We start from the raw sequence: 27836 nt of genomic DNA, 5'->3' as shown, positions 1-27836 counted from the left end.
ACTGACTGCCTACTGTCCTGAAACAAAACTCTTTGCTGTCAGAGACATATCAATAGCTTAGGAATTATGTCGATTAAAAAATACACAATAACATTTAAAATGTTTCATTGAGACTTTTAAACAGTGAGTTAGCCTGCATTAAAAAAAAACCTTATTTTTAAAAGACACAGTTCCTTAAAGTAGGCTATCTTGTATACTTGTGGACAAGCTCTAGAATAAAGAAAACAAGAACGTTTTGTAAACAGGATGGGGAGAAAGATACTCTGATTTAAAACGAATGGCAGCAGGGGTGGGCCTAGGCTAGCGCACACAGTGTGTCATGCTGTGAAAGATTACAGCATCCCTTTTAATGAGATGGAAAGATGCTCAAAGATACTCTGTCCATCTCTGGCTTAAATCACTGGGAACTAATTACAAGTTGGTATTAAAAGAGTAAATAGAAAAAGCTCAAGAGTGAGATGAAAGATTACCATTCTTTCCCTACAATCTAATTGATTTATTGTGATCTCACCAAAAATGGAGATAACTCACTTTCTTTTCAAAATTGTTGAAAATATTAAGTTAACACATATAGAAATATATCATCTCCCTTTCTTCTTGTTTCTAGATGAATAAATGGATGCTTCTCTGTGAAGAGAAAATCATGAAAATGAAGTTAATTCCACCCCACAGAGCCCATGGCAGATTTCCTTTTGCAGAGCTATTTAGAAGGAACAGGTCTTTATGTGCTTATGACTTAGTGACAGAAAGAGCCCTGAAAAAGCTCATCTTTGTGACAAGTTAGCAAAGCAAATCAGAAGGAAATTTGTCCTCATCATGCAATGAATTAATATATTAAAAACCATCTACCTTCCTAGCTAATGTGAATTATGAGGTTACCTAGAAGAACAAATATCTCCTAACAGAATGTCAAGCTACTACAAATCAATTAAGATGCGAAGCCCCTTGTGTGGTAATGTATCAGATAGGAGTCTAGGTCAGCTGTACTATGATGTTAATGTCTAAATTTATTTTATTTTTGAAGGATCTTAATCATTCTTTGAATCTTGAAGACTGATGTATTCATAGTCTGCAAGATTCAAAAACAAAGATCCTGGAAAAACCATTACAAATGTCTGACTAAATTAGTTATTAGGATACCACATATATATGCATTCATATTTGCTTTAGAAGAAATTTGCATATTTTCAAAAATATTTTGAATTTGGCTAAACCTAGTAACAAACTACCATTACTTAAAGTGAGTATAAATATTCCTTTGATCTCAAATGCAGAGTCAAGCAACCCCTAAGAGAAAAGAGACTGAATTTAACATTTACAAATTACTCAGGAGATCTGAGCTTTGAAAAGAACAAGTTTTCCTGTTGTCTACTAGTGCTTCTTGATTTTTCCTTAAGACTTCCATTCTCTACCTTCTCTTTATGCCTAATGCTTGAGAATATTTTCACAGTTTTGGTAATTTTAAATGTCTTACAAATCTGATAATCAAACTTGTCATTTACACTGACCTGGGAACAAGGAACATTATGCCCAGGTCCAACACACCAGTGAAAATGAACCATGTAACAGTCTTTTTTTTTTTCCCCCACAATATCAGACTTTGCATATTATTTTAAAATCACATATCTTCCAAAAGAAAAAAAAAAAAGGATGGTACTTTTATGTCTGCTTCAACTCCCTTTCCCTCCCCAAAGGAAAGATATTCTCTAAACATTTGGATTTTCCAACATGGTGAAAAATGAGGCACAGGAGGTAAAACTCTTAAGTTAAAAAGAATATATAATTCAAGGTCCAGCTTATATCAATTTTATACTTTGATCTGGCTGAATACCATTTTGTGTGAGTAGTAAAAGTGTTGTCTCCTACTGACTAATATAGAATTTTAAAAAATAAAAAAATAAAGCCATTTGTAAAGGAGACCAAAAGTGAGAGGAGAAGTAGGGAGGGAAAGCAGGAGTTGAGGACACAGTGTTTAAGATGACTCTCAGTTTCCTTTCTGACAGTTTTCTTAAAAACCAAATTCTTTCTCTCCTGTTGCCTGAGAACCATGATAAAGTTTTGTCAAGTCTGTAACAGTAATTAACATGTAATCACTCACAAGTACATATTTGTTTTTAAGCTATAAATACTATGGCAGTAATACTAAACTATTGCCACTGTCTTATTTGTAAAAAGAAAAAATATATTATATATTTATATTTTTATAAAGTTAATTAACACTGAGGGCAGACGGAAGGGAAGGAGGAGTGGTGGATAATCATAGTTTCTCAGGACCCAATAATCAAACTGGGTTCTTGCTCAAGCCACCTGGTCAAGCAGTGTCTGAGGAGGAGTCATAGGAGGCGGAGACGATGAAATTGCCACTGCTGGAGTGGCCGGCCACTGACTGGGCGGCCTGCTGGCTTAGGTTGTTGCAGATTAGTACCAGCTGGTTGCTCTGGGCCTCCGACAAGGTGCTACAGCTCTGATACACGCTGAAGTTGGTTTTCCTGCCGGGGATGTTGCCCTTCTCGCACATGGTCTTCACCATCTTGGCCAGCTTGTTCTTGCCCAGGGCTTGGCAGTTGTACCAGTGCAGAGCCGCCAAGTTCACCACTGGCTTGATGGACAGGTAGAAGGGGGCATCCTCATAGCGCATGGCTGGGGGCCGCCGCTGGGCATACTCCTTATAGTCCTGCACCGGGCAGGTCTGTGGGGCGTGCTGGGTGGCATACACACGCGAGTCCGTGCCCCCCCTCTTGGTTTTGGCGTTCAGGTCACCAGTGTCTTGACCCATCCACTCCAGGTACTCTAGGCCCGTTTCTGTGACTCGGAGCCGGATGTCGCCCCACTTCAAGGTAGACCCATGGAAGCCCGTGCAGTGGCCGAAGGCTTTCGTGTTGTTGAGCCAGACGAGGTTGAGCAGACCCTCCGGGTTGTACCGGCTTAGCAGCCCTCTTTTGCGCAGGATGAGCTCATCCGCGAAGGTGAGCTTCATGGACTTGTGCGGCTTGTTTCCTTTGCCTTTGCAGCGGAGCTCGATTTGCTTCTGTTTCAGGGCCTCCTGGGAGCGCTTAAACTCCTTGTCCCTGGTGATACTGTAGCCATACCTGTGTTCCTTCAGGTACCGTTCTAGCCCACACTGATAATTCGCCAGGCTGTTGGGTTCGTACTCGGACCCATCTTTCTGCCTGGCATCAACAAAGAAAGAGGCAAGGTAGGCATCCAACTCCTTGCAAGGGATGACATAAATCTCTCGGGTTTCCGAAGGGTACTTGGAGATGAGGAACTCCCGGAAATTGCGGAGCGCAGTCTGCGTGCTCCGGATGGTTTTCTCATTCTGCTCCCTGCTGAGCTCAGCTGCTCTTTCATCCTGGTCTGCAACAAACGGGGGAGGGGAGGGATAGAGAGGGTGTTGATGAGTTCAGACAATGCACTTTCTACTCTGAAATAAAGTTTCCTTTTATAACGAAAAGAGAAAGAAGGATCCATTTTACAGAGATCACCATCAATGGTATTTACAGATCTGTCAACACTATCAACGCCAACGACAGTTTCACCAATGTTCTAGACAAGAGAACGGCCCACAACCATCAAAGTGAACTTCTCGTGTCCACTGGTGTCACTGTGTCTTGTGTCACTCTTTGCAGGAAGAATAAGACTGGAGGCAGCCTTCCTTTGGGGGAGAATGTGGGGCAGATATTTATCCTATGGATAAATGGAGGACCACTTGAGAGCTGATGCATTCTGAATCCCTACACTTGTGGAATCAGAAGGTGGTACTGGACTATTTTACTGAACCTGTGCATTTACTTTCACATATCCCTAGAAATATAGTATTAAAATGACTGAATGGATGTTTAAGGACAGTATATTTGGTATTTGCTCTTCTCTAGCAACTCAGGCAGACATAGTTTATAAGTATTTTGTTTGTGACCATAAAGCAGTTTTTTTTTTTTTTTTTTTGGTCGGTCGTGGGGCTTGAACTCTGGGCCTGGGCGTTGTCCCTCAGCTCTTCAGCTCAAGGCAAGCGCTCTACCACTTGAGCTACAGCGCCACTTCCGGTTTTCTGGTGGTTTATTGGAGATAGGAGTCTCACGGTCTTTCTTGCCCGGGCTGGCTTTGAACCGCGATCCTCAGATCTCAGCCTCCTGAGTAGCTAGGATTACAGGCGTGAGCCACCAGCGCCCGGCCATAAAGCAGTTTATAATAAGTAAAATAGCTGTATCTTTTGAGTAAAGAAAGGACTCAACTTCTCAGCTAGCATAAAGCAATGATAAAATGTGAAATTTTCAAGGCTGTTACAATCAGTCAAAATGTCTTTTCTTGGATACAATGTTTTATATAAAATGTGAAGTTTTCAAGGCTGTTACAATCAGTCAAAATGTCTTTTCTTGGATACAATGTTTTATTTTTACTGGCTCATTATTTATACTCTGCCACAAAGACCTGAGTTGCTTATTTCTGCTATGGGTCACCTATGACTAGGAATGCTGCTGGTCTCATACAGTTCACTATGCTTCATATTAGTCAAGATGCTCAAACAAATGCAGGCTACTTGGAGGCAGGCCTAGGAACTTGCATCTTAATCAGTACCTCTATTCTCAGAATGAGGTTCCAGAGACCACACTCTGAAAAATAAAGTTTTATTGAGTCCTATGAGGAAACCTTATTCTATTTTACCTACTTCTTTTTCTTTTAAAGTTTGATGCTATAACTTAAATAGTATTATTTTAGTTAGTATTTAAACTTGGGACTTAACATTACTAATAAAAACTTTTGAACAACAAGCACAACTATTATGTGAGATATGGTAACTCAAAAAGAAGCCCTAAAGACGGAATTGCACAAAGAAAACCAGGATACATGGTTGATAACACACTGATGTTGGTTTTTCTATTGATTCTTGAGAGGCAAACATAGTAGTTAAAACAACAAAAAACACAATTTCTGATCCTCAATCATTTTGTTTATTCCCAATCATGTAGAGAAAACTTCACAATCATTTGTAACTCTACTTGGTTAAAAGTCTGTTATTACCACACCCAATAATAAAAATAAAGTTTCTAATAACTAATTTTATTCATGAAATATACATTTTGTATTACTAAATACAGTTGTGAAGAACCACGTTATTTTAAAATGACAATTCTAAAGCAGAATTGCTCAACTACAGATTGCTTTATAAAATAAACTAAACTCTACTTAATTGTTAAGATAGTTAAAATTTTTGAGTTTACCTTTCTAAAATTCAAATATATGAAAGTAGGTGTTTTGTTTTGTTTTGTTTTGTTTTTGGTGCCAGTCCTGGGGCTTGAACTCAGGCTTGGCTCAAGGCTAGCACTCTGCCATAGCACCACTTCTGGCCTTTTCTTTGTAGTTTATTGGAGATAGTCTCGTAGACTTTCCTGACCAGGCTGGCTTTGAACCACTATCTTTATATTGCAGCCTCCTAAGTAGTTAGGATTACAGACGGGAGCCATCAGGGCTAGAGATAGTAGATTTTATACTTCAATAAACTTAAACTTTCAGTTATAATATTTTTCCCCAGTTGAAATTGCTCATGTATCAACAATGATGATTTCTATCTCTCCATCAAAAACATGGAAACCACAGGTTAGAGGTAACCTTTCACCAGTTGGCTTCTTTGACTATTTATACATAAAGCCAAAGGGGCCAGGATACTGGTTATTTTGGCTATTTGTTGAAATATCTATCATAGCAGTCTTTAACCTTCAAAGACTTTCTTTTTTTTTTTTTTTTTTAGGTCTGGTCGTGGGGCCTGAACTCTGGGCCTGGGCGCTGTCCCTCAGCTCTTCAGCTCAAGGCTAGCACTTAAGCCACAGCACCACTTCCGGCTTTTTTCTTTTTGCTTATGTGGTGCTTGAGGAATCGAACCCAGGGCCTCAGGCATGCAAGGCAAGCGCTCTACCACTGAGCCAACTTCCCAGCCCGACCTTCAAAGACTTCCTAAGAAGTAAATATTCACAGACAAAGCTAGGGAAAACATGTCCAGTTTCTCAACTTTCACATGGAATCTTCTATGTAACTTCATTATCAGCGAGGAGGCTAAATTTATGCAAATCTACTAAGGTACATGTTGGAGGAAGAGTATAACAGACTGAGAATCCAAACAAAAGTTAAAACTCAATGATTAAATTTATTATACTATATGGATGTTGATGTAGGTGAAATCATTTGTATATGATCATATAAAATGATATTTATCGAAATGAACTCTAAGAAATGGAAAGAAGAGTTTTTAAAAGTTACTTTTTGCAATTTTTGTTTTGTTTTTTCCTTTTTGTCACCGTTTTTTATTTTTGTACTTCATGTCTTATATGTAAATTTATCTGTTTTGGGGAGGGTAAGGGGAAGCACAGTAATAGTAGGACAAAGGGTGAACTAATTCAGCAGTGATACTTACTAGACACTATGTTGGAAATGAACTATACGACTTGGGGAGGAGGGGGTATGAGGGAAAAATTGGGAGAAAACATGGGAAGAGGTGACACCGTTCAAAAAGAAATGTACTCATTACCTGACCTATGTAATTCCAGCCCTTCTATCTATTACCTTTACAATAAAAATAAATTTAAAAAAAAAGGAAACACACTTTGGGGCCTGAGCTGAAGTAATCTGAATTAGGGATTTCCTGAGGGTTGATTCTCTAAATTGGAATTGTGTTCTGCAGGACTACTAAAATATTCAAGATCAAGTAAAGGCTGAAATTTTTACCCATTTTTTTCCCCAGATTCAGTAGGTTTGCAGTCATAATAATTATGTGATAACTATTATCAAATCATGTCATTAGATAGATGCTTTTTTTTTTTGACCGGTCATCGGGCCTGAACTCTGGGCCTGGGAGCTGTCCCTGAGCTCTTCAGCCCAAGGCAAGTGCTCTACCACTAGAGCCACAGTGCCACTTCCAGTCTTTGCTGCTTCTGTGGTGCTGAGGAATTGAACCCAGGGCCTCATGCATGCGGGGCAAGCACTCTACCACTGAGCTACTTTCTCAGCCTAGATACAGATTATAACTTACTCAATCTGAATTCTCATTTTATAAAATATTCAGTTTCATTTATGTCCTTTATACAAAAGTAAACTGAAACTTATTTTTGAAAGCCTTTGGGTGTCAGTTTAAAGTTGAGTGATTGGTGCTTTTTTTTCAGGGATAAGAACAAGAGAAATGTTCCTTCGTCAACTCTTTCCTAGAAGCTTGGAATGTACTTTGATTTTACAAAAATTAGGGAGAATGACAAGTAGGTTTAAAATCAAATAATAGTAAAAAATTTCAACTAATACCAAAATCAAGTAAGACAAGAGACAACTGATAATTATGGAACAATTATAATTATCTTGTATTCATCTTGGGGTATAACATACATCCAATAAAGCAGATGATATTCAACCCACTAACTGCAGTGATGAATTTCCACAAACAGATTTCACTTGTGAACCCAGTACCCAGATCTAGAAAATGAACCACAGAAGCCATCTTTTTCTTCTCTTATACTAAGAAAACGGCTATCTTAACTTGAAGTTTGGCTGGCAAAACTAAACTATTATGGTAACACTCATAAATAGATTCAGGAGGTAAACACTTTTGTAATTGGCTTTTTTTGCCCAATGTTGATTGTAAGCTTCACTCACACTATTGTGTATCCATAGGTAGTTTATCCTTATTGCTGTAGAACATTCCAGTGTATAAATTTAATAACACTTCGTTTTTTCTATTCTGTTGGACATTGCATTTTATTAGATTTCTGTTGTTTTCTGTTTGGGACTTTCTCTTATTTTAATTAGTATATATTACAGGGTGGGGGCAATTCATTGGTACATTTCCACACATGTATACAATGCATACTGGTCAATCTCACCCCTTGTGTCCCTTATCCTTGCTGCTGCTTAAAAGGATTTCAACAAGTTTCACTTTCATAAATGCAAACAAATCACCTCAATCAATTTCATCATCATTATTCCATTCCTTGTTGGCTCAACCCTTTCCTCTTCAACAGAACTTGTTTTGTTTTATATTTAAGTGCACCATAGAATTACACCATAGCATTTCAGATATGTATATATTTTTCTCAGAACAACAATTTGGGGTTATTTTTTTTTAACAAAACTGCTGTGAACATTCTCACAGGCATCTTATCATGATCATATGCATACATTTCTCTTGGGTGTATATTTATTTATTTATTTTTGGGTCTGGTCGCAGGGCCTGAACTCTGGGCCTGAGCGCTGTCCCTCAGCTCTTCAGCTCAAGGCTAGAGCTCTACGGCTTGAGCCACAGCACCACTTCTGGCTTTTTTCTTTTCGCTTATGTAGTGCTGAGGAATCGAACCCAGGGCCTCATGTATGCAAGGCAAGCACTCTACCACTGAGTCACCTTCCCCGCCCCATTGGGTGTATATTTATAAGTGGAGCTGCTTAGTCATAAGAAATCATAGGCTCAGCCTTAACAAATAACCAACATTCCAAAGTAGTTTCATCAGTACCTTCCCAGCATGATTGTGTGAGAGCTCAAGTTATTCTATATCCTAACACTAAGAACTATCAGTCTGTCTTATTTTAGAAGAGGTAGGTCCTACACTAATAATGTTGAACACACTTCTTTCTAGGTTTTTGGCCATCTGGATATCCTCTTCCATGAAGTGCTTATTTTTAGTGATCCTTGCATCACTGGTATGTTTTGGTTATAAATAGAGTAGATAAGTTCTTCTACATAGAAGGCCTAAGGCTTTGGCTATTTGAATGAATGACCTCTTGTTCTTCTAACTGTACTATTCAGAGCTATAATACTTAGTACTTAAGCTTCTCCAAAGAAGAATCCACACAGTGAAGTGTGCTTTCAGTAAATATAGCTAGCACATCAATAGGCCTGAAATATCAGCTACTAGGAGGTCAGAAGGATTAAGCTCCAAGTATTCTCTTAACAGCTAACAGATCCTATCTCAAAAAAACAAAAACAAAAATGAACAAAAAAACCCTGACAGCACTGGTGGCTCATACCTATAATCCTAGCTACTCTACTTAAGGAGGCTGAGATCTGATCATCACAGTTCAAAGCCAGCCTGATCAGGAAAGCCCATAAGACTCTTATCTCCAATTAACTACCAAAAAAGCTGGAATGGAGGCGTGGCTCAAGTGGTAGAGCACTGGTCTTGAGCAAAAAGGTTTGACAGCAGCACATCCAGGGCTGGAGTTCAAGCCTTAGGACCTGCACAAACAACAACAAAACCTACAGCAAAAAGGGCTGGGGACATAGCACAGCTGGTAGTGTCTGCTTTGGGTTACCCTCTGTGACCTAGAGGAGGTCCTAGGAAAAACCTTAGAACCTCTCAAGAATGCTTCCCAATGAGTCAAATTTTTATGTAGTCATGATTTTCTGTACTTATTTGCATAGTCTCTATGCCCTGTTAATCCAATTATTTCCTTCCTTGTTAGGAGAATCATGGAAAAACACACAATTAGTGCAGTATCTTGCTATCACTTAATTTGAAGAGATTTGTGTTAAATTTAAATTCAGCATTTGCTTCTATTGCTGCAGTATTTAAAATAAAAGCAAATTTAGCCACCACATCGTTGTGTGATTTTATTAAAGTAATATGTCTGAAGCAATACAAATTGCTGATGCTTAACTTCTCCTTTATTATTTTCATTTAAGAGTTTTTTGCCCCATTTTTCACTTGGTGGAGGAAAAAATAATATCTGAATTCTCTTTACAGACTACTGAATGTAAGTCTATAATCTTATTAAATGAGAATGTTTTTTAAAAAGTAAAAAAAAAATCTGGTGAGGGGCTGGGAAGGTGGCTCAGTGGTTAAAGCGCTTGCCTTGCATGCCTGAGGCCCTGGGTTCGATTCCTCAGCACCACATAAGCAAAAAGAAAAAAGCCGGAAGTGGTGCTGTGGCTCAAGTGGTAGAGCGCTAGCCTTCAGCTGAAGAGCTGAGGGACAGTGCCCAGGCCCAGAGTTCAGGCCCCATGCCCAGACCCCCCCCCCAAAAAAAAAAATCTGGTGAGTAGTTTTATATTTGTGAAGCTAGGTTGGAATGTTTAATCCACATGTGAGAGTATTGTATCATACCCTAACACAGTAGTCTAGATTGGCTTTCATCTCACTGTATAGTGCAGGTTGGCCCTGAACTCTTGATCCTCCTGTCTCAGCCTCTCCAGAACTGTGATTATAGATATGCACCATCACACTGTTTCATTTTTGAAAATAATAGTATCTGTCAGTATCTTCAACATATTGGAAATAATAGTGGCCTGTGTTTAAGGTATTAAACAAATGATGGTAACTTTCTAATTGCCATGAAATGTTTTAAACATTTGGTGTTTTCTTTCTCCTTCCAATACCCAACTCCTTGCTCATTTTTTATGCTTTTAATGCTTTTTCAAACTAGGGCATTTTCTAGGATTGTTAACATCACTAATTGAAACTAGATGTGTATGCTATTATAGCTATCTGACCAGCAAATTATTTTTATGCTCAGTTAATCTTTTCCAATCTTAGTAAAACACATTTCTCACACACATCAGGAGGACTAAAATTTAGCATAATTGTACCAGTTAGTCCAGTATAATTTTTGATAGCATTTTTCACTGAAACAGGATTCACTTATATAGATATTAAGTTGACTGCTCATTTCTCTTCAGTATATGTTATATGACTAGAGATTCTGGAGAAATTTCTCCTTAGTAAGAATTCAGAAAACGGAACAGAGCACATAGTATACTAATATTTATTACACCAACAAAGGGGCCCTAAAGTACAGGGAAAAGGCCTCTTTCTTTTCCGTATCAGGAGATGTCTATATGTATGAATTAAGTCAGGTCAAGGGAAAGTATGCAAGGGTGAGACACTGCATGTACAAAGGAGATGACAAACGAATCTCCCAGATCTTTACAATGGGGAATTAACTCGTGGCCAACAAGTTGCAGGACTATGAATTTTTAGCAAGTCTCTTAATGGTTCTACATCTAACACATACATAGTCCACAGGGAAAGTACTTTGAGAAACAATGCCTTAGCCTTGCCTTCCCTAGGTTAAGGCTCCTCAGACTTCCAGAAAGCCTAAGCCCAAACCCTGTCTCAATTATATGCTACTACAACAGCAGGTTCTAGTAAAAATTATTCATTTCTCTGGAAACCTATTTGGATTTAGACCTTTTTATGGGGGGAGGGAGGGTAGTCTTAGTGGCTTGAGCACAGGGCCTGTGTACTGTCCCTAAGTTTTTTTGCTCAAGGCTAACGCTCTACCACTTTAAGCCACAGTTCCACTTCAGTTTCCAGGTGGTTAATTGGAGACCTACCTCTCCCCCCACCAGCCCCACTGCAGATCTCAGCTTCCTGAGTAGTAAGGATTACTGGCCACCAAAACCTGGCTAGACCTTTCTTCTTTTTGTAACACCTTTGGAATTATTCTGAAATTAAACGTTTACCTATTTGCCAAAGGCTATTTAAAGTCTGTATCTTATCTGACTCCTTTTGCCTGGCTAATGGTTAATGCCTCCAGTTTTGCCAGTAAGAATGCTGGTTTCAAACTCCAGCAATGGTGCTTAACCAGAGTTACCAGAATCCCTGTATTGTTTGGACCTAACCCTTGGTTTCTTCAATGATAAAATAGTCATAACTGTATTTCCCTCTTAAGAGTTGTAGAAGGGTTGAGAAAGACAGGAAAATAAACCACCTTCGCTCTGTGGTGGGCACCCTGTCAGCAAGCTCAATCCTTTAAACACTGCTGCTTAGGAAATGTGTTCCAACCCACTAAATCTAAGTCTCTTTTTGACTAAGGGATGTAGCTTAGTGGCAGAGCACTTGCATAGCATGTATGACTCTAGTCTGATCTTTAGCATCAGGACAGAAAAGAAAGGAAGGGAAAACAAAACAGCAAAGTGTTTTATCTCACCTGAGCCTCCCTATAAAGGACACTAGTATTGGGTATTCCCACATAAATATTTTACCATGGACACATATGAACTGGAGTTAGTAGATATATGTAAACAGCTCTTTGTAGGACCTTAATTCCCTAAGACAGAGAATCCTGTGTACTGATAAGCTTACTGCATGGCTGTAAGAAGAGGCACCAGGACTACGAATTTAGTACAGTATTAAATAAGGGTATAATCATCAGGTTTTTTTCCCTTCTAAAAATGCTGATATTTTAATTAAGGAAATAAGATAGCACAAAATGGCCAGAGTTCATCCGATAAGTGTGAAACTAGAGGAAGCTCCTGCAATTTCAAAGTTAATTCTAAGTCACAGAAAGGAAATTAAACATTCTGTACCAGAACAAAGGCAAAGGAAGAGAAGAAAATATTGTATTATAATTAATGGCATTAAGGAATACTTTTGTCTTGGCAAAAATAAATTCTTAAATCAACTTTAGAGGATAGCTGCATTTGTAGGCTTAGCACCATGAAAGCTGTGACAGTAATTAATGTAATAAATCATCCTGTGGACTTTTCTACAGTATCTGACAGCATTCATTGATATATTGCTTATTAGAGACTTTAGAGATTTCTCCCTCACTTCTTTATTATACTGCCAGAGACACTGAATCAAGAATACCTTTTTGTGTTGTGTCTGAAATATCTGCTACTGGTGTAATATATAAAATATATAGTGAGCTGCTGCCAGCAGCCTTTGATATACGACATGTCATATACATTTCAGAAGCAATCTTGCTTTTTTTAACTCTCATTTTCCTTGACTTAAGGCAGTAGAAGATACATAGATTCACTGTAGATGCAATATTTACATTTTCCACAGAATGTAAATTCAGTAATAAAGTCTCCATTTTACACTTGTGCTTACCTCTCCTTTTTAGTTCACTCTTTAATGATTCATAGTATACAACACAGAATCTTCTGAACAGATATAATGTCATCAACTCACATATGATTTTTCACTGTTTTTAACATCTGATTTTTTGGTAAAAAAAAAAATCTGTTCAGCATCATTTCCAAAAGTAAAAATTAGATTCTTTCCCAGTTCAGGAATTCAGCCATGACTATTATACTTCAATGATTTTACATACCTCTTTAATTTGTTGTGCATAAGTAACTCCTAATTTCTAAGTATTTGAAGTTTAAAATATAGATGGTACTGAGGTTGAAGGCATGGCCAATGAGCAAAAGCATCAGGTACCTGGTTCAAGTCCCGGCCTCAGACCAAAAAAATAATAAAATAGATAAAAATAAGATGGTTTAAAATATAACTTTTATATAAGGAAAGGAGATTTTAAGTACTTTTCCCTAATAAAATGCCTTCATTAGTTTCATCATAAAAATAATAATATAAAACACTCTCCTAAAATACTAAGACTATAAAGAAGGTAAAAACTATCCAAAAATAGCCGTTAGAGACATTTTGGTATATATCTTTCCAATTCAAAAAATTTCATAACTGGTCCCCTGTTCCCCCCCCCCCCCCAAATAAAAAGCACTGGTGGCTCAAGCCTGTAGTCCTAGCTCCTCAAGAGGCAGAGATCCAAGGATCTAAATTTGAAGACAGTCCTCTAATTAGTCATCAAAAAGCTAAAAGTATATGTGTGGCTCCAGTGGTAGAATGCCAGATCCAAATGAAATACCCAAGTGAGAGTACAAGCACAGGGGAAAAAATTACCTCAGGGCTATAGGAGCATGACCCAAGTGGTAAAATCCTTCCTAGCAAGCACAACCCTGAGTTCAAACACACACACACACATACACACACACACACACACCAAAGTTCCTCTCTAGTACTGAAAATTGACTACGTCATCACACATGATACTGATGAGCCACATCCCAGCTGTTTTAAATTTTAATTAAAATATTAATTACTAAGTTTTAGTATAGTACTCATATTTCTTTTGTCTTATTTTGTTTTTCTCTGAAAATGTTGCTTTGTTATATATTCAAGTGAAAAACTACTTTTTACTTAGTAATGCCTGAATGGTCATTCAAAAATACAGATTTTAAGAACTAAGCAAGGTGCCAGTGTTTCATGCCTGCAATCCTGGTTACTCATGCCTGTAATCCTACCTAGCAAGAGAGCTTAGCAAGCACAAGGACCTAAGTTCAAACTCCAATACTAGGGCTGGGAAGGTGGCTCAGTGGTGCTAGCATGCATGAGGCCCTGGGTTTGATTCCTCAGCACCACATAAAACAGAATAACCAGCCTGTGGCTCGAGTGGTAGAGCGCTAACCTTGAGCTCAAAAGCTGAGGGATAGCAACCAGGCCCAAAGTTCAAGCCCCATGACCAACCAAAAACAAAACAAAACAAAACAAAACTAAAAAAACTCTAATACTCCCCTCCCACTCAAAAAAGGGAAAAAGGGCTTAAGAATTTCATATCAAATTTATTATCCATTGGTGATTCAACAATCTTCCTTACCTCAAGAGGGTTTTCTATACCTACTTGCAAACAAGCTATGGTTCACATGGCTGCCTGAGAGCCATTTAAATCCACGTTGCTCTCCAGCTTGATTTCCTTCAATACTGAAGTTCAGTCTTCAGTATTTCCCACCAGGTTCTGGTCTGTCTCACCAGTTCCATTTGAAACCAGGCCAACCTGGTTTCCTCTAATGTGGCCATAGGGCCTCAGGTTTTCAAATGTGCTCTTTTACTATCTCCTCTCCCAAGAGTTTGTATAAGCTGAGCTCTCTCATCAGGACTCTACTCCTGACCTCTCAACCTTCACAATCAGCTCAAATTTCACTCTTTAAGAATTTTCCAACATCCTCCCTTTACTATAACTGATCCTCTTCTCCTTCCTATCACAGTTTTTCTAAAAATTCGTAATTATCTACGTGAAATTATTTGACTAATATCTGTAATCTAAGTTTCACAAGAGACTTTTTTCTCTCAGTGACTCATCCATTGTTGAAGAAATGAATATTACACACTCAATATTTGTTAAATAAGTAGACCAATTTGACTATCAGAACAAATACACTAAAACTACCTAAAAAGAATATAAAGTCAAGAGAAAACACAGGAAAGTTACATTTTCTAGAAATTTTACTATTTGCATTTTTGCTTCAACATTCAATAAAATCCATTCAGAGCCTCAGCATAGGAGGCATCATTCTGAGTGCCTACCCTAACTGTTAAACAGTAATTTTTACCTCTTACAGAGACAATGAAATCAGCTGGAGATTAGAAGTAGAAATAGAAGAGCAGAAGCTTGAAGTGAGTAGTTTTTTGTTTGAAAAATAAAGAAAACTGAGAAGAGGCTGCTTATATTCTAGAACAGCACGTCCAGCTAAGGAGTAGGATAGTGAACCATATCACTGTTGCTAAGCATATGAACTTGGGCATCAGACTCCTCGGTTAAGAATACACTGTTGATGGGAATGGAAACTAGTACAACCACTCAAAAACTGAAACATAGACTAACTTATGACCCAGCAATACTACTCTTGGGTATTTACCCAGAGCATTACAAGTCAGAATACAGTAAAGACACATGCACATCCATGTTCATTGCTGCACTATTCACAATAGCCAAGTTGAAGAACCAACCCAAATGCCCTACAAAAGATGAGTGGATCAAGAAAATGTGGTAACATATATATGATGGAATTTTACTAAGTCTTTAGAAAGAAAAACATTATGTCATTTGCAGGGAAATAGATGAACTTAGTAGAACAGATTATGTTAAGTGAAGCAAGCTAGGCTCGGAGAGAGTGTATGTTTTCTCTCATATGTGGAAGCTAGATCTAAAATACAACTAGGTATGGTAACATGTACAGGGCTCAATGCATTTAAACAATAACAAACTGATTAAAGGACGATATACTTAGGGGAGGACTGTAAAGGCATAAATCCACCAACTAAAAAATACTATTTATCAAAACAAATACTAGGAAAGAAAAACATATTTTTTGGGAGGGGATAGAAAAAGAGAAATATAGGAGTGGAGGAAGGGTAAGAAAATGCAGTCAGGGCTGGGAAGGTGGCTCAGTGGTAGAGTGCTTGCCTTGCATGCCTGAGGCTCTGGGTTCGATTCCTCAGCACCACAAAAGCAAAAAGAAAAAAGCTGGAAGTGGCGCTGTGGCTCAAGTGGTAGAGCGCTAGCCTTGAGCTGAAGAGCTGAGGGACAGCGCCCAGACCCAGAGTTCAGGCCCCACGACCGGACCAAAAAAAAAAAAAAGAAAATGCAGTCATTGTATTTCATATATACTATGGAAAAAGTGAACTATACAACTTGTAGTTAGAGACAGGAGGGGGAAAATGAAGGAGGGGGTGACATTGTGCAATGCTAGTAAAGCGTTGTACTCATAACCTAATTTGTACAATTATAATCCTTTTGCGCAATTCCTTAATAACAAGTAAAATTAATAATAAAAACAGAGAAATCCAGTCTTTCACCCTTTCCTTGTGTGACCTTGGGTAACTTTAATCTTTCTTAACTTTAATTTTCGTTCCTTCATCTGCAAAATGGAGTTTAGTTTATTATATAGCTATACCTAATATACAGCTGTGTGAACCAAGTTAACATAAGTAGTTATTGAGATAATAAGTACTCTTAGCATTGGCTATTATTATTATTTTGCATGCAGTAATCAAGGAGAGTGAGTCAAGAGACGTGGCTCTATGGACTGAAGAGAAGTTTGGAATTAAGTAAGAATTACCCATTGTCAACAGTTCATCAGTATAACAGAAATGAGTGTTTGAAAAGTGTTTTTCATGAGTTTGCAGACATTTCCTGAGTTTGATGACTGAGCAAAAAAAAAAAAAAACGAAACAAAAAAACCCACAGCACATAATGTAACATCTGATGAATCCAAGAGATGAAATGCTATACCCATAATATAAAGTTATTACAATTTTTTTTATTAGATGTCATTTCTTGAGGCTAAGCACGGTAACACTTGTGGTCCCAGCTACTTGGGATGTGGAGGTAGGAGGATCATGGCAAGGACAGCCTGGGTGAAGTTAGCAGAAGACCCTATCTGAAAAGCAAACAACAAAAATCCCTAAAAGACGAGCGTGGCTCAAATAGTATACCATTTTCAAAGCAAGCACAATTCCGAAGCTCAATCCCCAGGGTAACAAAAATTAAAATTAAAAAAAAACTACAAAGAAGTAATTTCTTCCTTTAAATTTACATTCAATTTACATGACTGCCTACCTTAGTCAGTAGAGATCAAAATATAAGGGCATCTTATACTGAAAATGGATAATAAAATAGAAAAATAAAAAGGAGTTATTAATCAACCTGAAATAAAAGATGTACGGCACATAAAGCAAAAGGAAAACAGATAACACATAAAAATGGAAATGCATAAAACCCTAATAAATTATCTCCTTCTCTTGTAAGCTAGGCTATTAATATTCATTAAATTCCACCCAAGAAGCAATAACCTAATGGATAGGGGGAGGATGCTAATTTCTCTAAGTGGGTCAGTGGATGATAACAAAACATGTTTTTGAAGAATTCATTATAAAATAAAAATTTTTTTCAGTGTGGATTAGCATTCTATTATCCAGTTATAAGTATAGGCAGCACAAGAAAATAAACCTTTCTCTTCACAACAAGATGGCTGCTTTCCATAACACAGAATAATTTAACAACATTGATTATAATAGCACACGAGTGTTGAAGAGCTAGTGACCTATGACATAAATCTTCGTATACTCTAGAGGCTAAATTATTTTGTAAAAGGGAATTTCAGGCATTATTCTATTTTTTTTTTTTAATTTTTCCCCAGAGCTGAGGACCGAACTCAGGGCCTTGCACTCACCAAGCAAGCCCTCTTCCACTGAGCTAAATCCCCAACCCCTCAGGCATTATTTTAAAAGAATATAAATTTATAATCTTTGACTTGAATCTACTGATACTAGTTATACATTTTTTATCTTTCCTGCTGAAAGAAGGGTGACACTATTTAATAAATGATTTTTTCATTTTCAACTCTCAGCAGCCATTTTATGTACTGTCTTTGTCAGAGGTCTCCAGATCTTTTTGATTGTATAACCCTATACATAAAAATGCTCTTGAACAAGAGCTGTGAAATATGTGTATATACTAAATATGTATATCCTGTCAGTATACGAGAAGCTACTATAGCTTAATTTATTTTATGGCTTAAGTAAGAAATTTGATATTTCATTTTGGCACCACTGTGGATCACCGTGTCTGTACTGAAAAACACTGAGCCCTATCAGATGCAGTGACAAGCCTTTGTCATTTTTTTGAAATTAATACAATTCTCTATCAATCACTGAGAGATGAAGAAAGGTCATTAACAGCTTTACTCTTTGATGATAGATAGTTGTCCTGAAAGTACTAAGATTCGTGGATGATTATTATGAGTGAAAAATATGGGTACCTCTAATATTTTAAAACTCTAATATCACTCAAGTACGATAAATGCATGTATGAAATATACCTACCATTTTGTACAATATATGCCAACAAAAAACCCTTGTATATTAAGTGCAGCGGAAAAATATGAACAGATGCTCAAGATTGTCAGTCACCAGAGTAATATGAACTGAAATCACAATGAGATACCACTTAACATTGTTTTGATTAGGCTATACTCAAAAGTCAGATTATAATACATGTTGGCAAGGATGTGGGGGTGGGGAAACATTTTTTCTTTTGTCAAGGGCCATTTACATATTTATAACACCATTCAAAACCATATAAAATTATCAATACAGGCAGACAGCTGAGGATAACTGACCATATGAGAGGCACATATGAGAGACATATGTATCTGACTTGTGTACTAAATGATTTCATGGGTTTCATACAATCCTCAAGTCAGATGTTCCTTACCCAAGAAAAATTTGATCCAAATACCTTGTTACTGAGAATACAAAATGACATAGCTGACTAAGACAACAATTTGGTGCCAGGTGCCAGTGTCTCATGCCTGTAATCCTAACTACTCAGGAAGCTGAGCTCTGAGAACATGGTTCAAAGCCAGTCCTGGCAGGAAAGCCATGAGTCTCTTATATCCAATAAACCACTAGAAAACCAGAAGTGGTACTGTGGCCCAAGTGCCAAGTGATAGAAGCACTCAGGGTCAGTGCCCAGGCCCAGAGTTTGAGCTCCATGACCAATAAACAAAAAAACAAAAACAAAACAAAAACAAACCCAAGACAACAATTTGGTAATCCTCCAAAGTTAAACAGAGAGGAACCATATGACCTATAATCAAGTTCTCTCCTAGGTATGCTCTGAAATGAATTTGAAAATATCCATCCACACAGTCTTGCACATGAAGTGTTCACAACAGATCATTTTTCATAACAGCAAAAAATATATTAGTAGAGGAAATCAACATATTAATAATCAACACAATATGGTCTATCCATACAACAGAATATTATCCAGCCATAAAAACAAATGAAGAGATTTATCCTGTAACATAGATATACCCTGAAGCCTGCTATGAAAGAACTAAGAACTGAAAATTTTTAAAGTCAATATTTTTTCCTTTTTCTTTTTTTTTTTCTTTTTTGTTGGTCGTGGGGCTTGAACTCTGAGCTTGGGCGCTGTCCTTTAACTCTTCAGCTCAGGGCAAGCGCTCTACCACTTGAGCCACAGCGCCACTTTCGGTTTTCTAGTGATTTATTGGAGATAAGAGTCTCATAGACTTTCCTGCCTGGGCTGGCTTTGAACCGTGATTCTCATATCTCACTCGGCCTCCTGAGTAGCTAGGATTATAGGCGTAAGCCACCAGCGCCCGGCGAAGTCAATGTTTCAAATGCTTAATTGTGATCTAAAACATTTTAAGTGGGTGGACAGATAGTACATGCCTGAAAAGTGCATATATTTGTAGTTACCAAGCAAAACATGTTAAGAAACAAGAGCCAGCCAGTTACTATGGACTTCAAAAACTGTTGTAGCTAACGATAGAAAACTAACTTTAATAAATGATTCTTTTATGAATGGGTAAATCTACTGAAAAAAAAAAAGTAGATCGGGGCTGGAGGTAAAGGGGGGGTGATAACAAGAGTACTGAAATGTAGTGCTGATGGATATGCAACTCGGTATTAGAAACTATCAAACTGGTAAATTTTATGGCACGTTTATTTTATCTGAATAAACTGGAAATGTTATAGAAATTGTTGACTGTCCACCCAAATCAACATTGCCCATTTCCAGAACTTACCAGCTATGCTACATTTACAAATCTCTCACAAAGTTGGGGTTTGAGAATGGCTTTCTGCCTCGATTGTATAAAATCATTTCCCACCTGACTTTGGTTTAACTAGATTAACTTGCTAAAACTCTACAAATATAGTCTAATCTCACCCATGAGCCTAGTATGCCCCATATTGTTTATCACCCCAAATTACAGAACATTCCTTTCAAATTCTGTCAGCTTTTTTTTTTTTTTGGTCCAGTTGTGGGGCCTGAACTCTGGGCCTGGACACTGTCCCTCAGCTCTTCAGCTCAAGGCTAGTGCTCTACCACTTGAGCGACAGCGCCACTTCCAGCTTTTTTATTTTTGCTTATGTGATGCTGAGGAATCGAACCCAGGGCCTCAGGCATGCAAGGCAAGCGCTCTACCACTGAGCCACCTTCCCATCGCCAAATTCTGTCAGCTTTGAAACCAGTAACTTAAGCAAATGAAAGGTGGGCCTCTACCTATTGTTTAATCGTCTTGTATAGATCACATTCAGATTTTGTAGCTCTCTCCCTGGTCTGTAGTCATCTATGAATTCATTTATGGGCCAAACAGCATTTTTTTTTGTCAGTGGTGGGGCTTGAACTCTGGGCCTGGGTGCTGTCCCTCAGCTCAAGGCTCAAGGCTAGTACTCTACAACTTGAGCCACAGCACCGCTTCCAGCTTTTTCTGCTTATGTGGTGCTGAGGAATCGAACCCAGGGTCTCATGCATGGGAGGCAAGCACTCTACCACTGATCCACCTTCCCAGCCCCCAAACTGCATAAATTTTGAGTCAGTGGACTTACTGGTCTCTTCAGATTCTGCAGCTGAAGATCACCATGGGGTGGAGCTGGAACCCTGACAGTAACTTTAATGTATATAAAGGATATATGAACCACTTTGTGTTTTGTTATTTAAAATATTATTTTAATTTATTATTATTTTTGGTAGTACTGAGGATTAAATTTAGGGCCTCTCACTTGCTAGGCAGGTGCTCTACCACTTGAGTTTTCATTAGTTACTTTGAGGTAATGTTCCACTTGATGCCTGGACTGGCTTCGGCTACAATCCTTTTGCTTGCACCCCCCCACCTCCTGTCACTGGAGATAATAGGAATGTACAGCCATTGGCAGAGAGCACACATGTAGTTGTAGACTAGATCATACCAAGCAAGGACTGTGATGTGGGTGTCTGAGATGTCTGAGACTTGTCTTTGGAGGCCTGCTGCCCTTTGCCAGCTCTGCCCACTCTGTGAAGGAGAGCTAGTCAATATATCCCATTCTGTGGTTCACTGGGGATAGGAGTGCAGAAGGAAGAAGAAAAAGCCTACAGAAATCAAAGTTATTTATACAACTGCAGAAAACAACAGCAGCAGATTTCTGCCCTGCATTCTTGAACAAACAGGCATCAAAAGCAAACCAACAATATTAAGACAAACACTAGGTCAAAGAAACAAAACTGAAGAAAAAGACAATTCAAGAACAGAAGATAGCTTTTAAAAATTCTTTTTCAACTGTACCAGCAGAAAAAAAATTATCAATTTAAGAGACTTAAAAGTTTATTTCCTACTTAACCAGTCTTGGAAGTTACTTGACAATTCGAGTAAAATGGGGGAGAGTGAGTAAGAACTGCCAAAAAAATTGAAAGATGTACAAACATTAAAAGAGCCATTAGGGAACTGGGTATGGTGGCACCAATGACACCAATCCCAGCACTCAGGAGGAAGCTGAGGCAGAAGGATGGAAATTTCAAGGTAAGCCTTGTCACTAAACACACACACACACACACACACACACACACACACACACACAAAGACATTTAGACATTTTCATATAAACCAATGTACCACAAAGAACAATTAGCTGAATTTTCTACTTTTGCCTTTCAGAAAGCTTGTAAATGATTATGCTTTTAATTCTTAAAAGTGAAGACACCAGCATTACAATTTTAATATAGCTAGGCTTGTTATTTGTAGTTGAGTACAAAGTGTTTTGAATAAATTATGTGGAATGGGTTGCCTGTAGCTTCTACACTTTTAATTTCCAGCCAGGGAAGACTTGACTTTCATTTATCATAGTGGGTCAATTGTTCACCTAACCACAGTTAGTCATCTATCATCCTAGAAACAGCCCTAATAAACGTGTTATCTAAAGGCAACCAATTTCATCTTACAGCCATTCACAGTTTGATTAAAAACTTCTCAGTTCAGCAAGTATTTGAAATTGTTTTGTTAGTTCTGAGTCAGGTTGTCATCACATAGCCCAGCATTTGAATTCAGCATCATTCTGTCTCAGCCTTCTGGATACTGGGATTACAGGCCAGAACCACTATGCCCCGTGTGTGTGTGTGTGTGTGTGTGTGTGTGTGTGTGTGTGTGTGTGTGTGTGTGTGTGTGTGTGTGTGTGTGTGTGTGTGTGTGTGTGTGTGTGTGTGTGTGTGTGTGTGTGTGTGTGTGTGTGTGTGTGTGTGTGTGTGTGTGTGTGTGTGTGTGTGTGATTAGAGAGTAGGCAACAGGAAAAAAAGAATCATATTTTGCTTTGTCATTTTGGTGCTGCCTCAAACAGTGGAGTACTTTAGACAGGAAATGTGCATGTGACAAGAGAGATTCCCCAGAGGCCTTAAAGCTCTGTACTTTAAGTCCTTGCAAACATACCTGTCTCCTCTCCAATGGCTTCCATTATGGCACAGATGCGCACTTCATTGCCATCTCTCTCCTGAATTACTAAAATGCCTTATAAAACAACCTTTATGTTCCAGCCTCTACTTGCCCAACCCTGTCTGCATGACAATGAAATGAGTTTGCCCCTCTGTTTCCTAGACAGGACGTGTACAGTACCACATACACAGCCTTCCACAGCTGGCTCCAGTTCATCTTTCCAGCAGCAACTCTCTGGTTCCTTCAATATCTCTCAAATCAGTCAACTCCTTGCTCTCTCCAACATTCTCTGTATGTCTTTGCCCTTATTGCCTTTGCTCATTTTGTTCTGTTTACTTGAAATGCTCTTCCATGTGTTCTTGAAGGCTGAGTCATACCTGCTCCACAGATATGTTCCAATACATTTTATGTACATGAAGTTGTTAGTTTATTTGCTTTCTTTGAACAGTGTTACCCCCACAGGTATGAGAATCTGACATTCATCTTTGTATTTTCACCAACATGGCACACACAATGTTTGTCATATAGTTGATCGTGAAAAAAATCCATGATAAACTGAAGTGCAAGATACTTATCTATATACTGAGTAGAAAAAATAGTAAGACACATTATCTCTCTGCTTCTGATACTGTCTGACAATCCTTCTGGTTAAGCCTTCTGTCCTTTTAAAAACAATTCTCAGGAAGATAAATTATTTCTTTATCATTTAATCTAGTAGCTTAAAATTTGGGATAGGGGAAGCAGTCAGTAATTTAGGTTATTTCTGTACCTAATCAAGCAGAGGTAGAGAACCTGGTACAAAGGAACCCATCTCTCTTAGTTACATGCAGGATACCACTTCCTTCCTGTGGCAATTCTAACCAAATATTCTAGGGGGGTGTGTGTGTGTGTGTGTGTGTGTGTGTGTGTGTGTGTGTGTGTGTGTGTGTGTGTGTGTGTGTGTGTGTGTGTGTGTGTGTGTGTGTGTGTGTGTGTGTGTGTGTGTGTGTGTGTGTGTGTGTGTGTGTGTGTGTGTGTGTGTGTGTGTGTGTGTGTGTGTGTGTGTGTGTTCCTGGGTGTGTGTGTGTGTGTGTGTGTGTGTGTGTGTGTTCCTGGGCTTGAACTATGTGTGTGTGTGTGTGTGTGTGTGTGTTCCTGGAGCTTGAACTCAGGGCCTGAGCAATATTCTAGGTGTGTGTGTGTGTGTTCCTGGGGCTTGAACTCAGAGCCTGAGCAATATTCTAGGTGTGTGTGTGTGTGTGTGTGTGTTCCTGGAGCCTGAGCAATATTCTAGGTGTGTGTGTGTGTGTGTGTGTGTGTGTGTGTGTGTGTGTGTATGTGTGTGTGTTCCTGGGGCTTGAACTCAGGGCCTGAGCAATATCCCAGAGCTTTCTTGCTCCAGGCTAGAACTGTACCATTTGAGCCACAGCTCCACTTCCAGCTTTTTGAGTAGTTTATTGAAGATAAAAAGCCTCATGGACCTTCCTGATGGGGCTAGCTTCAAACCACAGATCTCAGCCTCCTGATTAGCTAGGATTAGAGGTGTGAACAACCAGTGCCCAGTTCTTCTAACTTCTTTGTGCTTATTTTCTATCAGTAAAATAAAGGAAACAACCAGTAATGTTGATCTTGGAGGTAAAGATGCTTTAGAAATAACACATGACATTTTGTGGTTTTTTAAAAAATTCATTCTGGAAGAAAAGCTTTAAAAGGCATTTCTTTGACAACATCCATTACAGTCAAAAAGAAGAAAGTAAACAGTTGAAGTTTGTGAGGATAATTCTCAAATTCTTTATCCATAAACAAGCATACTGGTGACAATGATAGTAAAGTTTGCATTCCCATATTGTATTATAATAGCATCATAGCCCCAAATTTAATTTATGCTCCATGATCTGTACTTAAAAGTAATCATACTTTAATCATACAAAAAAGTATGAAGTATATTTACCATTAATTGGAGGGGTTTGTACTGGTTAACTAATCTCAGTATTAACTCTGTATCATTTTTACAAAAAAAAAAATTAAGCTACTAGTCAAAATCATCCAGAAAAAAAAAGGAGGAGGAAGAGGTAGTTCTTGAACCCAGGCAGTCAGTCTTTTCTGGAGTCACACAAGAAGCTAGGTGCAAATTCCCACCTCTCAGATTTAATAAATGATAACATTGTATTTATGTTTTTAGAAAGAAAATGCCCTAAGATACAGTTCATGTTTCTGTGTATTAATTTTCCCCTCCTCCCTAAAAGCAAGCACTATCATGTATCTGGCATGTCTCATTCCAGTCCACGCTTCATCTATATGTGAGTGTATGTGTAAAATACAATATATGGCAATGTGCACTTAAAAGAACATATCTTGCAACTTTCTTCTAGATTTATCCACATTAACAAACATGTATCTGGCTGATTCATTTACTCCATTTATAAGCATAACACATTTAAAAAAATTGTTTATTGACACATATTGAGGTTAACTGAGTTGTTTTTCTCTTGATTATTACAAAGTTGCAAGACAGACCCTTACACAAATATTTTAAAAATATGAAAAAGTCTCTCAGAGCAGACATCTACAAAATGATTTCCTGGGAAAGAGTAGGATAAGGGAGAGAAATGGGGGTTGGGAGGGGGTTAAGACTGATAATGATATATTATATGTACATAGGTAGGAAATATAACAATGAAACCCCTCTTGTACAATTAAGATATGCTAAAAACAAACATTTAAAAACTGAATTCCCAGATTATATCACATGCACATCTTTATTAGGCTTTGCAAACTGCTATCCAGCGCTGTTGCACCAATTTATACTCACAGCAGTATGTCTTTGTTTTTTCTATAACTTCAACAGTACTACCTTTCTGGTATGAGGAAAACTGTATCTCATTGTAGTTTTAATTTGAATTACCCTGAATCTGTTGTGTGTACATTTGCCTGGCAAACCCTAAGGTCATACACTTGCTAAATTATAAACTTCAAAAGGAAATTTCTGGCCTTTCCTGCAGGGAAGTGCAAATACGAGGAAGAATGCTCTTACACAGGAAGAGTGTCCAGTTACTGGGTGCAGGGATAAGCTGAAAATGTGGCCTCTAAAGTAGGTTCTGTGTTTCCTGGACAATTGTCTTAAGCTTTAATGCACATACAAGTTAGTTACCTGAAAATCTTGGTAGATGCAGATTGTGATTTTGCTGGTCTGCACTGGGGTGGGGCCTGAGATACATTTCTAGTAAGAACATCTGTCCTAAGTGATATTCATGGCATTGTTTCATGAGCAATATTTTAGGAGATATATAGGCATAAAGGTTTAAAATCAGAATGTACTTCAACTCTATACTCTTAGTACAGAGTACCAAGAATAAACTACTAATATTACTTAAATGAATTATTAATATATTAAGAATGGATTTATTTAAGAATGAAAATTTAATACCAGTGGGAATTATCCATATATTGAATATTTATTATATGTTAGGTCCTTCTTTAATATTTCACTTATATTTTTGCATTTGGTCCTTTACACTAACACTTGGGAGACAGATATCACCATTAATCTGCAAATACAGAAACTGGGTCTCAGGTTGCAAGGCTACCAGATGGGACTGGGCATTAAGTTAAATATATCCCATTCTATGTTATAGAATCTGCTCTTCTGGGCTAGAATACCTAGAGCTGCCTGCCACACAATCTTCAGATGAGCACTATTTACAACAAGGAGGAAAATGATGAGTTTGCATTTTAACTCAGCTTCTCTTATCTTTGAAAATTTGTTTCAGGTCTTCCTGCAGGGAAGCACAGGAAAAGGTATGGTCAAGTAAACAAATGTTAGTATCGTTTTGTAACAAGAGGTATACTTTTTTTTTTCAGAATAAGGAAATACACTAAATAGTATTACATACACGTGTGCATATGTACACAAATATAACAGAAGTATATACTTTTACAAAACCTTTCTATTAGAACACTGTTCTAGTATACTATGTCTTTGAATAACAGAAAAACTTACTATTTACCCACACACAAAAATACCTAAAAGTCAAACCAAAACAAACAGCATAAATAATAAACAACAGTAGAGATCTCTGGTCTGTTGTACCTCTCAAGTACAGAACTTAGAATATTCTTGGAGGAACACTTCCATCCCTCCTGATCCCACCCCAGCCCTAGCGTTGTAGAGCACTAATTACAATACTGTTTGTTTCCAGAGTGGGTACCATGCTGAGATGAGGTATTAGAACCAAGAGGCCAAGGTGGTAAGTGGCAAGAGAGAAGTAGATGTGTAAACCATAGATGACTACAACTAGAGGCCAAAACCATAGATGAATGCATGCTAGAACATCTTTCCTTGAACTATAAAGCAATTTATTCTCTCCTTGGATTTTAATTTGGGGGATCCTTTTCCTAACAAAAGAAGCCATTATTTATTGTGTCAAAATGAACCAAATAACTCAAATATATACTTTAATCAAATTTTAAAAGCTCATTGAACTCAATTTTAGTTATTTTTCAAAAAGTATATTAAGTGATTAAAACCATACGCCTCTTTGAGTGCAGTTTTCCAGAAGATATAATCACACAGTAAAAATTAGAAGAAAAAGATAGAGATAAATAAAAACAATAAATAAAAAATTAGAAATAAGCCAGGCACCGGTGGCTCACACCTGTAATCCTAGCTACTCAGGAGGCTGAGATCTGAGGATCACGGTTCAAAGCCAGCCCAGGCAGGAAAGTCTGTGAGACTCTTATCTCCAATAAACCACTAGAAAACCGGAAGTGGTGCTGTGGCTCAAGGGGTAGAGTGCTCACCTTGAGCTGAAGAGCTGAGGGACAGTGCCCAAGCCCAGAGTTCAAGCCCCATGACCGATCAAAGAAAAAAAACAAGAAATAGATCCAATAATAAAATGTGATATATTAATACAGTGGAGAATAGGAATTATTCAATAAATAATGTTGAAAGTTGCAAAAATAATGGCATTAGGTTCCACCTCAAAACACATTTTAGAGTTAAATGTTAAAAAGGAAGAAGAGGAGAAAAGAAAACCATGAAAGAACTAGAGGAAAATATAATTATTTTTTATTTTTTACTATCTTTTGAGAT

The 27836-nt window shown here is 37.9% G+C and overlaps 1 protein-coding gene across 2 annotated transcripts in view; it reads right to left on the bottom strand.

Annotated features, from left to right (window-relative positions):
• Window positions 1-27836, bottom strand: part of Kiaa1958 (KIAA1958 ortholog) — a 135970-nt gene that overhangs the window by 35252 nt on the left and 72882 nt on the right. The window contains exon 3 of one of the 2 annotated variants that reach the window (XM_070011773.1): window positions 2013-3357. The exons of the other annotated variant lie outside the window; for it this stretch is intronic. Coding sequence (XP_069867874.1) covers window positions 2312-3357 — 1046 coding nt within the window. The 3' untranslated portion in view covers window positions 2013-2311. Of the gene's footprint in view, window positions 1-2012; window positions 3358-27836 lie in introns of those variants that run through there. 2 annotated transcript variants of the gene reach the window in all.

Source organism: Dipodomys merriami, unplaced genomic scaffold (assembly GCF_024711535.1).
Source record: "Dipodomys merriami isolate MVZ:Mamm:240054 unplaced genomic scaffold, mDipMer1.0.p SCAF_11, whole genome shotgun sequence".
NCBI lineage: Eukaryota > Metazoa > Chordata > Mammalia > Rodentia > Heteromyidae > Dipodomys > Dipodomys merriami.
The sequence above is the reverse complement of the archived record's forward strand: the minus strand, read 5'-3'. Positions and strand labels throughout refer to the sequence as shown.